The 13,990-nt window shown below is 53.1% G+C and overlaps 1 protein-coding gene across 1 annotated transcript in view; it reads left to right on the forward strand.

Annotated features, from left to right (window-relative positions):
• The first annotated feature begins 299 nt into the window (after window positions 1-299).
• SHANK2 (SH3 and multiple ankyrin repeat domains 2) overlaps window positions 300-13,990 on the forward strand; it is a 474,374-nt gene continuing 460,683 nt past the window's right edge. Inside the window, exon 1 of the mRNA XM_007466013.1 lies at window positions 300-506. Coding sequence (XP_007466075.1) covers window positions 300-506 — 207 coding nt within the window. The remainder of the gene's footprint in view (window positions 507-13,990) is intronic.

Consider the following 13,990-nt stretch of genomic DNA (forward strand, 5'->3'; position numbering starts at 1 on the left):
GGAACGTTTCAAACTGCCCCACTGCCCCTTTGGTTAATCCCCGTAAGCTGTGGTCATGGCCACAGCGAGTTAGGGCTCCTTTTAAATGCTGGGTTTCCAAGCACCTGGGCAGACAGAGCTCATGGGGTCGCCACTGGGTCCTGGCGGCCTCCTGGCTCGAGCGCTGGACACGGATCACTCTGCCTGTGATCACGCCCACAAACGTGGCAGCCTGCCTCACTCAGATGCCCCCGGGTTCTTTCTTCAGTTTCCCCCAAAGTCTGTTTGCCTTCTCCCCCTCCGTGTAGACACAAACAGCCATGCCGCGCAGCCCGACGTCCAGCGAGGACGAGATGGCCCAGAGCTTCTCCTACTCTTCGGACGAATCGGACTCGGACAGCTCCAAGGAAGAGACCATTTACGACACCATCCGGGCCACAGCAGAAAAGCCGGGCGGCGCCAGGACAGAGGAGAGCCAGGGCAACACGCTGGTGCTGCGAATCGTCATCGAGGACCTGCAGCAGACGGTGAGCCTGCGCCCGGGTCAGCGTCAGCCGTGACCTGAACTCCAGATGCCCCTGGGCCCCTCTGCCCGGCCGGTCCCTGTGGCCCACGCGTTGGGCTCCTGCCCCCTCCCCGCCAAGCCCCCCGCCCCGCCTGCCCCCTCCTGGGGGTCCCGACCACCTCCCCCTCCGTCCTCTTTGTGCACTGCCAGCAGCACCTGCTGGCCTCAGGGACGGAGGCCAAGCCTCGGGGGCACAGAGACAAGCCTTGCAGCGGCAACGCGCACAGTGGGCGCCTTAGCAGGCGGGCTGCCAGCACTCAGGAGGGCCCTGCCTCTTCCCCTGCCACTCTGTGCCCCCCACTTCCTGGGGTGTGCAAGCTGTGTCCGGTGTGCCCTTCCCCGCGCTGCCTGATGGCCACCTCCTAGCTGTCCCTGGAGGCCCAGGCCCAATGCTGTTTGCAGCATCGCCCACGAGGAAGACCGTCGTTCTGGGGTGAACGTGCGTGAGGTACCTGGGGGTGCAGGAGAGGGGTCTTCCCGGCCGTGGTTCCATTTCAGCGGGGCCTTGGAAGATGGAGGAGGCTTTCCCTCTGGCGCCGGCATGGCAGGTGACAGGGACGCACGCGGAAGCCTGGAAGGGGAGCACCTGGCAGTGGGGTACAGTGTGGCGGGGGACCCATTGGGCTGGGCTGGACTTGAACCCCCCCAAGACGCTGTCCATGGTCTGGCTACTGGGTACGGTGTCTGGGCCAACGGGGAGGCTGGGATGGGTCAGGGAATCCAGGAGGGGCTTTCTGGAGGCCAGCAGATGGCAGACCCACAGTCAGGCTGAGTGGGCGCCTCTGGAAGGGTGGTTGGGTGTGCCACGTCCAGCCTTTGTACTTGAAGGCCCTGATGGGGAAGGGGCGGCGCTTGGGATCAGAGGGACTTGGGCAGGGCGTGGGGTGGGGTGGGGTGGGGGGTGGGGGTGGCTCACGGCGCCACCACCTGGCCATTTGGTGCAGGTGCATCACGTGGCCTCTGACCCGGGACCTCATCTCCTGGTGCCCCCGGGTGTCTAATGAGTATGTTTGGTGCCTCGGGGGTGGGGGGGTCTCTGCTCTCCCAGGAGACCTCTGCTCGTGGTCTCCCCCAGCCCTGCTCTCTGGGGAGGGGCCCTACGTTGGCCGAGGGTGCTGTGCTGCTGACACTGGTCATCTAAGAGCGAGGCCAGACGGCCCTACCTTCTAGGGAGAGCTCAGGGCGACCTGAACCCCAGAATGAATCCAGCAATGTGGCTGTCCTGGCGTTCAGCTCTTCCTTTTCTTTTCTTAAAGATTTTTATTTTTTTTGATGTGGACTATTTTTTTTATAGTCTTTATTGAATTTGTTACAGTATTGCTTGTGTTCTGTGTTTTGGTTTTTTGGCCCAGAGGCATGTGGGATCCTAGCTCCCTGCCCAGGGATCGAACCCACATCCCCCTGCACTGGAAGGTCCCAACCACTGGACCGCCAGGGAAGTCCCAGCTCTTCTTTCTTCCATGTCATTTAACAACTCTTATAAAAGTTAACAAGGTTGTTATAAAAACTTCGTCATATGGAAAAGCACAGATGCCAGTGCCAGAAGTGGTTGTCAGTAACATTTAATGAACATTTCAGGCGTGTCTCTCCAAAGGGTTACAGGTAACGGGTGGCCGTGTACGGATAGAAATACGTGGGTAAGGCTCAAAGTACACAGCTGTTAATAAATCAACATCATTATGATGATTTCATTTGACTCTAAAAGGAGAAAACATCAGTGAAGGAAATGTTGAACTTCAGTTATTTTATTTTTTTTTGCCATAAGGGAGACTGTTTCCAAATGAATCCGTAAACTTAAAAGAAACAATTACAAAACACTGGAAGGCTGAAATCTTTATTTGTTGTCACTTTTGGTTACAGCTTTTTGCCTCCTTTTTTTATTGCTGTAAGGAACTTACTGTTCTCTCCTTGTATTGTTTGGGGTGGATTAAGCTGATAGCTGTGATAAACAGACCTCCAGATCTCAAGCACTTGACCCACAGATGCTTTATTTCTCAGTCCACTGGGGATTGGCAGGAATGAAGAGGTGGCGGTGGCAGTTGTGATCCATGCAGCCATTCAGGGACCCAGGCTCCTCCAGCCGGGTGGTGGGGACATGCCCCGGCCTCTGGAGTCCTCCCCTGGCTCTCCTGTGTCTGCTCGGAGGATGAGGCAGGGAAAAGAGGTAACCCATGGACCACGTCTCTCCTCCCACCTTCCCTCACGTCCTCCGCAGGCTGCACCTGACCCCAAGCACCTGACCCCAGGGGAGGCTGAGGAATGTAGTTTAGCTCTGAACCTGGGAAGGAAAAGGTCACAGTGTGTGGAGAACAGGCAGCTGTTTGCACGCGCACACGCGCGCACACGCGCGCACACACGCGCACACGCGCGCACACGCGTGCACACACACGTGCACACGCGTGCGCACACGCGCGCACACGCGCGCACACGCGCGGCCTCTCCTCCCCACCCCCCGACTCTTGTTGGTGTCGAGCTCTCTGCACGTGGCCACCGTCCACCCCGCGTAACGCGCATCCTGCTGCAGCTCTCAGAGCCCCGGCATCTCTCAGGCCGTCTTCCAGGGTCACTGCTCATTGCTGGGTGGACGGTGGCCTTCTCGTCACAGCTCTTCCTTTCATTCCACCTCTTAAGTGGATGCAGTTGACTGTCCAGGGTTTTTTCAGGAAGAGGTCCTGGGGGCAGTGCTTCCGCAGTGAACGGCCCACTGGTCTCATCACTGGCGGTCGGGATGCTCTTTGAAGTCTCCTTGATCCAGGGAGTCCTGGGCCGTCGTCCACAGGTGACACACAGGTGAGGATCCTGCGAGCCTCTGGTTGCATCTTCATCCGCGGATCAGTATGCAGCCTTGTTGTAGGTGCGTTTCTGTGTGAAGAATGTTACTTAATACATAGAGTTGACTCATTATTAACACCGAGCTCACGGCCAGCAGCCTGTAACTCACACCTGGATGCAGCCCAGCTGACACGTGATTTCTCCCCGAGGCACGTCACAGCCTTTTCACCCATGGACACCAGACCCCACTTCAGCATGGTGCCCAGGGAAAGCACAGAAATGCAAAAACGGAGCACTGAATAGACTAGGATGAGGGCACTTGTTTACAAGATCACAGCTGACACACAAGGTAGCAGGTCCTCTGTTCAAACTCAGCTGGGAACGGGCGTGTCTGTGCTGTGTCTGTAAGTGGTCACAGAGGTGCCACAAGAATTGATTTGAGGTTCCCAGTACATTTCAGCAAATAGGCAAATTTCCAGATACGGAGTCTGCAAATAACAAGCATCAACGATGTGCTTGAAATCGTCGGCTTGCGTGTGGTTTTCCTGTGTGATCTTTGAGTCAGTTCCCGCCCCACGTTGCCCCAGATCTGCAGGGATGTTGTTCCATGGTCCGCTTGCCCTGAACTCGCTTTGGACACACCTTGTCGGACACTTGGTGTTTTTCTTTAATGGATTCCTAAAGAATCAGTTTTACTTACTAGACCAGGAAGTGTTTGGTGCTGGCCGTTCTGTGTTTCCTGGAAAAGCTTCTGATCTGCAGATGCTGCTTGTAATCTGCTTCGCAGATTTGTCCTTTTTTCTCTTCCCCTCTGGGGGAAGCGTTCTCTGTTTCAGAGACAAAATTGCTCTTTTTTTAAATTGAAGTGTAGTTGATTTACAGTGTTGTGTTAGTGTCACGTGTACAGCAAAGTGATTCAGTTATGCATATGCGTGTATATCTATTCTTTTTCAAATTCTTTTCCATTATAGGTTATTACGAGATATTGAGCATAGTTCCCTGTGCTATATACAGTAGGTGCTTGTTGTTTATCTATTTTATATATAGTGATATGCATCTGTTAATTCCAAACTCCTAATTTATCCCTCCCCCCACTTTCCCCTTTGGTAACCATGTGTTTGTTTTCTATGTCTGTGAGTCTCTTCCTGTTTTATAAATAAGTTCATTTGTGTCATATTTTAGATTCCACATATAAGCGATATGATATGTCTTTCTCTGTCTGACTTACTTCACTTAGTATGATAATCTCTAGGTCCATTCATGTTGCTGCAAATGACATTATTTCGTTCTCTTTTATGGCTGAGTAGTATTCCTGTGTGTGTGTGTGTGTGTGTGTGTGTGTGTGTGTGTGTGTGTGTATCAAATCTTTTTTAATTTTTTTTGTGGTACGCCGGCCTCTCACCGCTGCGGCCTCTCCCGTTGCGGAGCACAGGCTCCGGACGCGCAGGCTCAGCGGCCACGGCTCACGGGCCCAGCCGCTCCGCGGCACGTGGGATCTTCCCGGACCGGGGCACGAACCCGCGTCCCCTGCATCGGCAGGCGGACTCTCAACCACTGCGCCACCAGGGAAGCCCCCCAAATCTTCTTTATCCATTCATCTGTCAGTGGACACTTAGGTTGCTTCCATGTCGTGACTGTTGTAAATAGAGCTGCGATGAACATTGGGATACATGTATCTTTTTGAATTATGGTTTTCTCAGGGTATATGCCCAGGAGTGGGATTGTAGGATCATATGGTAACTCTGTTTTTAGTTTTTTCAGGAACCTCCATGCTGTTCTCCAGTGTGGGGACACAACTGCTCTTATGTGGGCTTTTCCTTCTCTGGTTCTGTCCTCTTTTCTCTAATTGCTTTGATCACCTGGCATTTTCCGTTTGTTCTTTCTTTACAGTATTCTCAGGTGCATCCATTCTGTCCTGTGCCTTTGGATTTATCACCGTCTTGTTTTCCATTTGTTTTCATAGCCCTGTGCTCGCTGTTTTGGAAGATTTTTCTTTTGAGTTATTTGTTTGTAGAGTTGGTTTCGCGGCTTATTTTCCTCCTTAGCGTATGACGTATTGAGATCTTTCTTCCTCCTAATCGGGGTATATTTTCATCCAGAGCAGATGAACCAGGCGTCTGGGTTTTGCATGCCACCCTTCGTCCTTGCCGCCGTTTCTCTCCCCGTAACGTCTCTGTTATTTCTTTACTGTTTCTCCCGACCTGTTCCTGTGGTTTTTCAGTAACTTGCTCTTTTTGTTGTGGTCACAAGAGTGAGTCAGACTTGGGGGTCTGTCTCTTGGCTCTTTTAGACACAAAGGCCCAGGGGTGGAGAGTGTTGAGTCTTTTTAGGAGGTCCAGGCTCTTTCTTCGGAGATTTTTCTGGTGCAGGGAGCTGTCCCGTTCTCGTGCATGGACACCCCCAGCCCTCGGAGCAGCCCCAGTTAGCAAGCAGCCCTTCCAGCGGGGGGGGGGGTCTCCTTTTGTCTCCCCAACCCTTGCCCAGTCAGAGGAGGGAAGAGAGAAGGGCCCCGTGTTCACATCTGTCCAGGTTTGAGTATATCGATGCAAAATGTCTGGATTTTTGTTCCTGCCAGTACCACTTCCGGGAATGAAGGTTGGGAGTTTTCCCCTGGAGGATTCAGTTTCTCTGGGGTGTACGAGAAGGATGTTTATGGCCTTAATTGTGCCCATTTTCCACTTAGGGTGCTTTTGGGGATGGCTTTCATTATTTGGGGTCACTGGGTTGGACCTGGCTTCACCTCTTCTCAACCCCTGGGTGCTGCACTGCTCATCCAAAGACCCTCCCTGGTGGGGACCTGGGTGACCCCCGCCAGCCCGGCATGGACCTGTCCTCATGCTGCAGGGTTTAACCCTTTGAGCCCCTGAATTCTGTTACTGTTTATCGATGCTGGAGGGGTTCGGGGGACTGGAGAAGCACTCCCCTCCGATTTCAGACCCCAGACGCAAATGGGAATGTGGAGGAAGGGGGGATGATGTGTCCCTTCCCCACCCGTCACCCCAGATGGGTTGCCCGTGTGCCTGGGGCCGGTACTGAAGGTCTCCGAGGCCGGGGCCTGCAGGTGTGAAGTGAGCCTCGCAGGCTGGGCTCACAAATGTCTGTGACCTCGACGGCTGTCCCTGCTCAAAGCCTGTCTGTCTGGACAGTCCACCCCAGGGGGCACTTATCATCACAACAGGGAGAGAGGCCGTCTGCCAGCCTGGCTGATGGGAGGCTCCGAGGGCGGCCAGGCCAGGGTGTGGGACGTCAGGGGAGGTTGTCACAGGCCGACTGACGGCGAGTGGCCCAGAAGGTACTCTGTCCTCAGGCCACAGGCTTTGGGGACCTGTCGGGAGTTGCTGATGGAGAAACACCTGTTCTGCGGGCCCGGAATTACCAAAATTCTTCCCGAAAGGAAGATCCTCCCAGGGGTTTGGTCTCTATTCCCAGGAGCATAATTGTTTCCAGAACCTTCTGAGGACCACCTCTCTTCTCTTCACTTTGTCCAACACAAACAAAGGTCCTGGAGCCTGAGACTGCAATCCCGCAGGTATGAGCGCTCAGGACAGAGTGGCCGTTCTTCCCGCCGGAAGGCCCTTGCCAGGGTGAATCCTGGAGCCGGGGGCTCGAGACGGGCCTGGACTCCTGCCCAGAGGATTCGCGGAGCTACCAGGCGGGTTCATCAGCCCCGTGCCCGCTCACGGCTTCTCCAGAAGCTCACGTGGCAGTCCCTCCTCTGCCCCAGGTGTAAGAGGTTCCCTCTGTAACCGAAAGTGGGGTCTAGCCGCTCACTGCTCTAAAGCCAATAAAGGGGAAGCTTGGTGGAAAGGAAAGTTTGCTTTATTGTGGAGGCCGGCAAACTGGGTGGGACACAGGGCAGATGTCCACAGGCCAGCTCCCCACCCCTGACAGTCAGTGGGCAAGAGCCTTTTTTTTTTTTTTTGATGGTGGGGGTAGGAGTTAATTAATTAATTAATTAATTTTTGCTGTGTTGGGTCTTCGTTTCTGCGCGCGGGCTTTTCTCCAGTTGCGGCGAGCGACGGCAACTCTCCATCGCGGTGCGCGGGCCTCTCACTATCGCGGCCTCTTATTGCGGAGCACAGGCTCCAGACGCGCAGGATCAGTAGTTGTGGCGCACGGGCCTAGTTGCTCCGCGGCGTGTGGGATCCTCCCAGACCAGGGCTCGAACCCGTGTCCCCTGCATTGGCAGGCAGATTCTCAACCACTGCGCCACCAGGGAAGCCCCAAGAGCTTTTATAGACGGAGCAAGAAACAGCACAGTCAGCTCTGACGGTCATCTTGACATTGGTCACGCGGTCGTCTGATCAGCGTCATCTTGACTGTTTTAAGGACAGTTAATCTTCAGTTCCAGGATGGGTTTGTTCCCATTTCCTTGAGACCAGTTCTTGGAATTGTGGCAGCTTATGTCACGGCTACAGTCTGGTCATCGTGTAGTTAACTTTTTCCACCTGGTGGGGTTTCCGTATCTAAACTAGCTCAAAGGACATGGCTCAGAATATTATCTCTAGCCCTTGAGGAGGAACTAAAGGTCCTTGACTTTGCTTCATGACTAAACTATTATTATTTGGTCTCGTTTGACTGTTTTCCTTTGTTTCTGCATTTTCTCACCTCTCTGATTAAAGCTATTGTTTGGCTAACGGAGGAAAGGACGAAAGGCAGGCAGAGGACATGGCGGGCGGGGGGGGGAAAGGCCATAGGGTCCTGCTCTGTTTCACCTCCCCAGGTGGGGTCTGGACCTGCTTCTCCTTCTGATCGCTGTTTCTGCATCTCAGTGGGACTGGAGTGTTGAACCGTGGATGGAGAGTCTCTGGCAATACACTGATACTCCTTCCAGGAAGGCTCCCCGGGGGCCGCCGCACGCACCGATGAGCAGAGTCCCGGGTGGGTGGGTGGGTGTGCAGGCCACGCGGGGATGACAGGTGGGGAGGGCTCTGGAGTGTGGCAGGCGGGCCCTCCTTCTGCTTGCTGGAGCATCGCAGATGCACAAGGAACTGACGGTGGGGTTGAGCTCTGGCACCCGTCGGTAAACTTGGCCTTTTAAGCAAGAGGCACAAGGTAAAATCAATAGAAACTATATAGCTCTTGTGTGATTTCTATTTGGGAGCACAGCAAACGGGGAAGTGGGGACAGAGCTGGCACCAGGACCTTCACAGTCCCCTTTCCAAGCCTCCCCGAATGTCACATCACAAGGACGGCGCAGAGGAAAACAGAAGGGGACGGTGACGAGCTTTCGGGATCCCCCGGGTGTGTACAGCATCCGCCCCCCACGCCCACCTCCGCCCAGGGGTTGGCACCGAGTGGCTGCGGGGAAGCTGTCAGTCCACGTGTCTGTCCGCATGACCTGTCTGAGCCAGTTAACGGAGGTGCAGGAGCCTGGCCCACCTGACAGAGGCTTCTGGAAGATGCCTTTTTGCTTTAATCAATGCTTCCATTTATTAGATAACTGCGTCTTCCAGTTTATTTTATTGAGAAAAGAGCATCCTAGCTGCTCTCCTGACCCCTCAGCCACAATTTGTTTCTGTCCACCCGTTCCTCTCTCCCTCGAATTTCTCCCCGAGAGCAGCGGCCCGTAGCATCCCCGATCCCCGCCGCATCCTTCATCCCCACTGCATCCCCGCCTTGCCTGCCTCGCCCGCCCTGACCCCCACATCAGCTGACAACCGTCGTATTTGCGTTTTATATCTGAGGCTTCCCTGGTTTTTGAATATGAGGACTTTGCCTGTCCTGTCCGTTTTTGAGCCCATCTCCTCCTACAGTAGCTGAGAATCCAGCCCCGACGGCTGGCCTCTCATTCTGCAAAGACCAGGAGGTGGGCATGCATCGTGAGAGAAGGTTCTGGAAGGCCTGTGCAGGAATGGCTCATCACCTTGAGAAGCTCCGTCGGAGCACACGGCTGGACGCGTGTTCAGTTCATCACTCTGGGCCCCTCGGGAGGTGAGAGTCTCCTTCCGGGAGTTAATTGCAGCCTCTGAGTTCCACTCCCAGAAGGTTTGTCGTTGACTGCGAAGGACGCATCTTTCCAGAGGGAATGTGGTGGGTTGGGTGGACCCTCTGCCACGTTCTCTGGACATCCAGGCACTGGGCGAATGGAGGGCGGGAGGATCGGGCCGAGGAAGCACAGGTTGGCCGAGCCTGGCCCCTGCAGCCTGGCCCTCCCGGGCTCCCTCCTGCCTCGGTTTGTCTCGCATTCAGACAGGCTTCCTTCTCCTGGGATCCCTCCATGTCTCATAGCAACCAAGCTTTGCAAAGCCTCCCTGACCCTCTGGCTGGCGGGAGGTCCTGTTACCACGTCTGTCCAATGCCGTCCCAGCCACGGTCATGCCTCCAGCTCGGCCTCCTGTCCGGGGCCTGGACCTCGTTTCTTCCTTGACATCTCCTCTGAAAACTCAGAGGCCCCTCGACTCACATGGTCCAGAGCAGATGCCATGACCCTTTGCTTCTTGCCTCTGACCCCACAGCTGGCCCCGCTGGTTTCCCTCTCTTGGCCACTGGTTACATTAAAAACCCAGCTCTACTGAGGTGTGATTTACAAGCCGTGAAGCTCACGCATTTTAAGGGCCCCGTCCAATGGTTTTCAGTAAGTCTGCTGAGTTGCCCGGCCACCTCGGTCTGGACTCTTCCCATCACCACCTTGTGCCTGTTTGCATTTCCTCCTCGTCCCCACTTCTAGCCCCGACAACCACTAACCGTGTTCTGTCTCCATGGAGCCCCCTCTTCTGCACCACCCACGTGAACAGGTCACATGCGGTGTGGCCTTCTTTCACCCAGCGTCATGGGAGTGAGGTTCATCCACGTCGTGGCATCTGTCTGTTTTTTCCTTTTTATCGCCGGGTAGTAGCCCATCGTGTGGCTGAATCCGTTCCCCGGTTGATGGCCAGTTGGGTTTTTCCCACTTTGGGCTGTGAACCTTCTCTGATTCTGTTGTCTGAGCCAGAACCCAGGAGTTATCCCAAGCATTCCATTGCCCCTCAACCAATCCACTCCTGAGTCCTGCCCTTTGACCTTCTGAATCCCTTTGCACCCGTGTCACTCTCTCCCCACCCCAGCCCCGTCTCTGCCATCTTCCTCCTGGGCCAGGGGAACTGCAGACCCCTCTTTCCTCTCAGAAGTCTTCCGCACGGTGCTGAAAGCAGTTGTTTTTAATGCGAACCCGGTTGCCTCTTTGTTGTAGACCACACCCCGTCCAGGAGTCTTACTGTTCTTAGAATAAGATCAAATGCACAAACTTATTTACAAAACAGAAATAGAGTCACAGATGTAGAAAATAAACTTATGGTTACCAAGGGGAAAGGGGGGGTGGAGGGATAAATTGGGAGATTGGGATTAACATATACACACTACTATATATAAAATAGATAATCAACAAGGACCTACTTTGTAGCACAGGGAACTCTACCCAGTACTCTGTAGTGACCTATATGGGAAAAGAATCTAAAGTTTTTCTTTATTTTTGGCTGCGTTGGGTCTTTGCTGCTGCAGGCGGGCTTTCTCTAGTTGCGGCGAGCGGGGGCCGCTCTTTGTTGCGGTGCGCGGGCTTCCCGTTGCGGTGGCTTCTCTCGTTGCAGAGCACGGGCTCTAGGCACGCGAGCTTCAGTAGTTGTGGCAAGTGGGATCGTTAGCTGTGGCTCGCGGGCTCTAGAGCGCAGGAGTTGTGGCGCACGGGCTTAGTTGCTCCGCGGCACGTGTGATCCTCCCGGACCAGGGATCGAACTGTGTCCCCTTCATTGGCGGGTGGATTCTTAACCCCTGCGCCACCAGGGAAGTCCTGAGAGAAGGATCTGTTGAAGGGTGGGTATATGTATACGTATAACTGAATCACTGTGCTGTACACCTGAAACTAACACAACGTTGTAAATCAACTCTCTGCCAATAAAAATTAATTTAAAAAAGGGGATCAGGGCTTCCCCGGTGGCGCAGTGGTTGAGAGTCCGCCTGCCAATGCAGGGGACACGGGTTCGTGCCCTGGTCTGGGAGGATCCCACGTGCCGCGGAGCGGCTGGGCTCGTGAGCCATGGCTGCTGAGCCTGCGCGTCCGGAGCCTGTGCTCTGCAACGGGAGAGGCCATGACAGTGAGAGGCCCGCGTACCACAAAAAAAAAAAAAGAGGATCAAATGCTAGACGTCTTATGAATTCATCTCAGCCCTCGCCTGCTGAGGTGACATCTGAGCTGAGCTCCAGGTGATGAGAGGTTGGCTTGTAAGGATCTTTGCCCAGAACATTCAGGGCAGAGGGTCACAGGAGTGGCATGCTTGAGGTGGGAATGAACTTGGTTGGCAAGTCAGAGCAGCGAGGAAGGCCGAGGCCGCCGGCTGGGCGGGTGCACGGGGTGGAGGGCGGTGGGTAGGGGCTGAGGCGAGGGGGTGTGATTCCCCCTGAAGAACAGTGGGAGTTTTGGAAAGGTTTGGCACAGAGCCTGTGACCTCCTTTATATTTGAAAGGGGACCCTGGCTTCTCTCGGGGGAGGAGGGAAGGGCGCAGAAGCAGGTAGGAGGCTCCTGCAGGAATCCAGCGGGTAGGGGGTGTTGGAGGCTGGGGCCAGGGGTGGCGGGAGAAGGTGGAGACGGGGACAGGTTCCTGATGACAAAGTCGAGGTCATCAGAGCACATGTGGCCCTTGCAGGAGATTGTGCTCTGGGCCAAGCAAAGGGTCCTTAAGGGTGAGGGTGACTTGTATCAACACCCTGCCTGCGTCTTTGCAGTTTCTCAGCACAGGAACAAAAAAAGACTCCTTTTCTTTTAAAGATTGAGATGTAATTCACATACCATACACTTTGCCCATTGAAAGTGTACAATTCAGTGGATTTTGTTTTTAACATCTTTATTGGGGTATAATTGCTTTACAATGGTGTGTTAGTTTCTGCTTTATAACAAAGTGAATCAGTTATACATATACATATGTTCCCATATCTCTTTCCTCTTGCGTCTCCCTCCCTCCCTCCCACCCTCCCTATCCCACCCCTCTAGGTGGTCACAAAGCACTGAGCTGATCTCCCTGTGCTATGCGGCTGCTTCCCACTCAGAGTGAAGTAAGTCAGAAAGAGAAAAACAAATACCGTATGCTAACACAAATATATGGAATCTAAGAAAAATAAAATTCAGTGGATTTTAGTAAATTCACAGATGAGGGTACCCACAACGGCAGTCAATCTTAGAACATTTTCATCACCCCAAAAGGAAACCCCATACCTGTTAGCAGGGTGTCCTCATACCCCTCCCCCAGTCCCTGGCGACCACTAATCTGCTTTCTGTCTCGATGGATTTGCCTGTTCTGGACGTTCCATGTCAGCGGGATCAGGTGATGTGTGGCCTGGGAGGCAGCTCATATTTATTCACTCTTGTTGTCAGCTTCTCCTGTTGGAGACAAGCCCATCCCCCTAGGTCTTCCCCTGAAAACAACACTTATCCCATTGATGCCTTAAATGTCTCCATTAAATGGCCTCAAGGGTCACCCAGTAGCCCAGGCAATGCAGAGGTGAGAAACTCTTGTATCAAAACGTTCTTTCGTCTTTTGTGCTGCCATTTTGTTTTCAGATTTTCCTGTCCCAGGTTTTCCTTTCTCGCCTGCTTGTTTGCTGACCACAAGGAAATTTGTTTGGGATTTTAGACTGGATTAGAAAATTAGTTGTACATGACCCTGACTTGAGTGTACATCTTCTGCCCTAAAAAAGTCATCAACGAGGACTCAATGGGCAGAAGGTGATAACGGTGACAATGTTCTTCGTTCAGGAACTTGGTTTATGGCGGTGGAATGTGGCCCAGGGCCGACTCCAGTTCAGCCAGGGAAGCCCCCAAGGGGCCGAGGAACGCCTTGGGTTCCAGATTGGTGTATCTTTTTTTCATTTAGAGAAAATTTGAAATATAGGAAAAATACAAAGAATAATATCATATATACCAGCTTTATTGTTTATTATGTAGAATTGACAGTGGTTAACATTTTGTCTTTTTTCAATCACAGGGTTAAAATGTTTCTGATAAAAGCCCAAGTCTCCCTCACCCTCCTGCCCAGGCCCCTCTGCTCAGAGGCAGACACTGCGGTGATTCACTGTGAATCCCTCTCGTCCCTTTTCCTCTTTTTATATGTATCAGTGATCTCTGTGTACTGTTGTGTTGTTGTGTAAAAATGAATATATATATATACCTGGTATCACACTGGGCATGTCATTTATAACTTACGTTTTCCACTTGGTGTTCTATTTTTAAGATTTGTCTTTATTTATTTTATGTATCCACTCATCCATCCATCCATCCATCCATCCATCCATCTGCCCTTTTGGCATTACAGAAATATATGGTTTGGATCTTTGATCTCTACTTTCAGTGGCTCTGTTATGTCCTTTGCAGTATATGCATCTGGATCACGTTGAGGGGGTAAAAGCACGGAACCTTGTTATCTTGTGGTTTCATTCCTTGCTTGGTAAAGCCAGAGAGAGCCCACCTCCCCGCACCCTTTGACTCCCCTCTGCCTCCATTTTCTCTGTGATGTGATAATCAGCCTCATTGTCCTTATTGTTTTTTGTATTTTTGGCAAAGCAAGGTAATTATTTTATTTATTTATTTATTTATTTATTTATTTATTTATTTTTTGCGGTACGTGGGCCCCTCACTGCTGTGGCCTCTCCCGTTGCGGACCACAGGCTCCGGACGCACAGGCTCAGCGGCCATGGCTCACGGGCCC

Source organism: Lipotes vexillifer, unplaced genomic scaffold, assembly GCF_000442215.2.
Source record: "Lipotes vexillifer unplaced genomic scaffold, Lipotes_vexillifer_v1.1 scaffold1094, whole genome shotgun sequence".
In the NCBI taxonomy this organism is placed as follows: domain Eukaryota; kingdom Metazoa; phylum Chordata; class Mammalia; order Artiodactyla; family Lipotidae; genus Lipotes; species Lipotes vexillifer.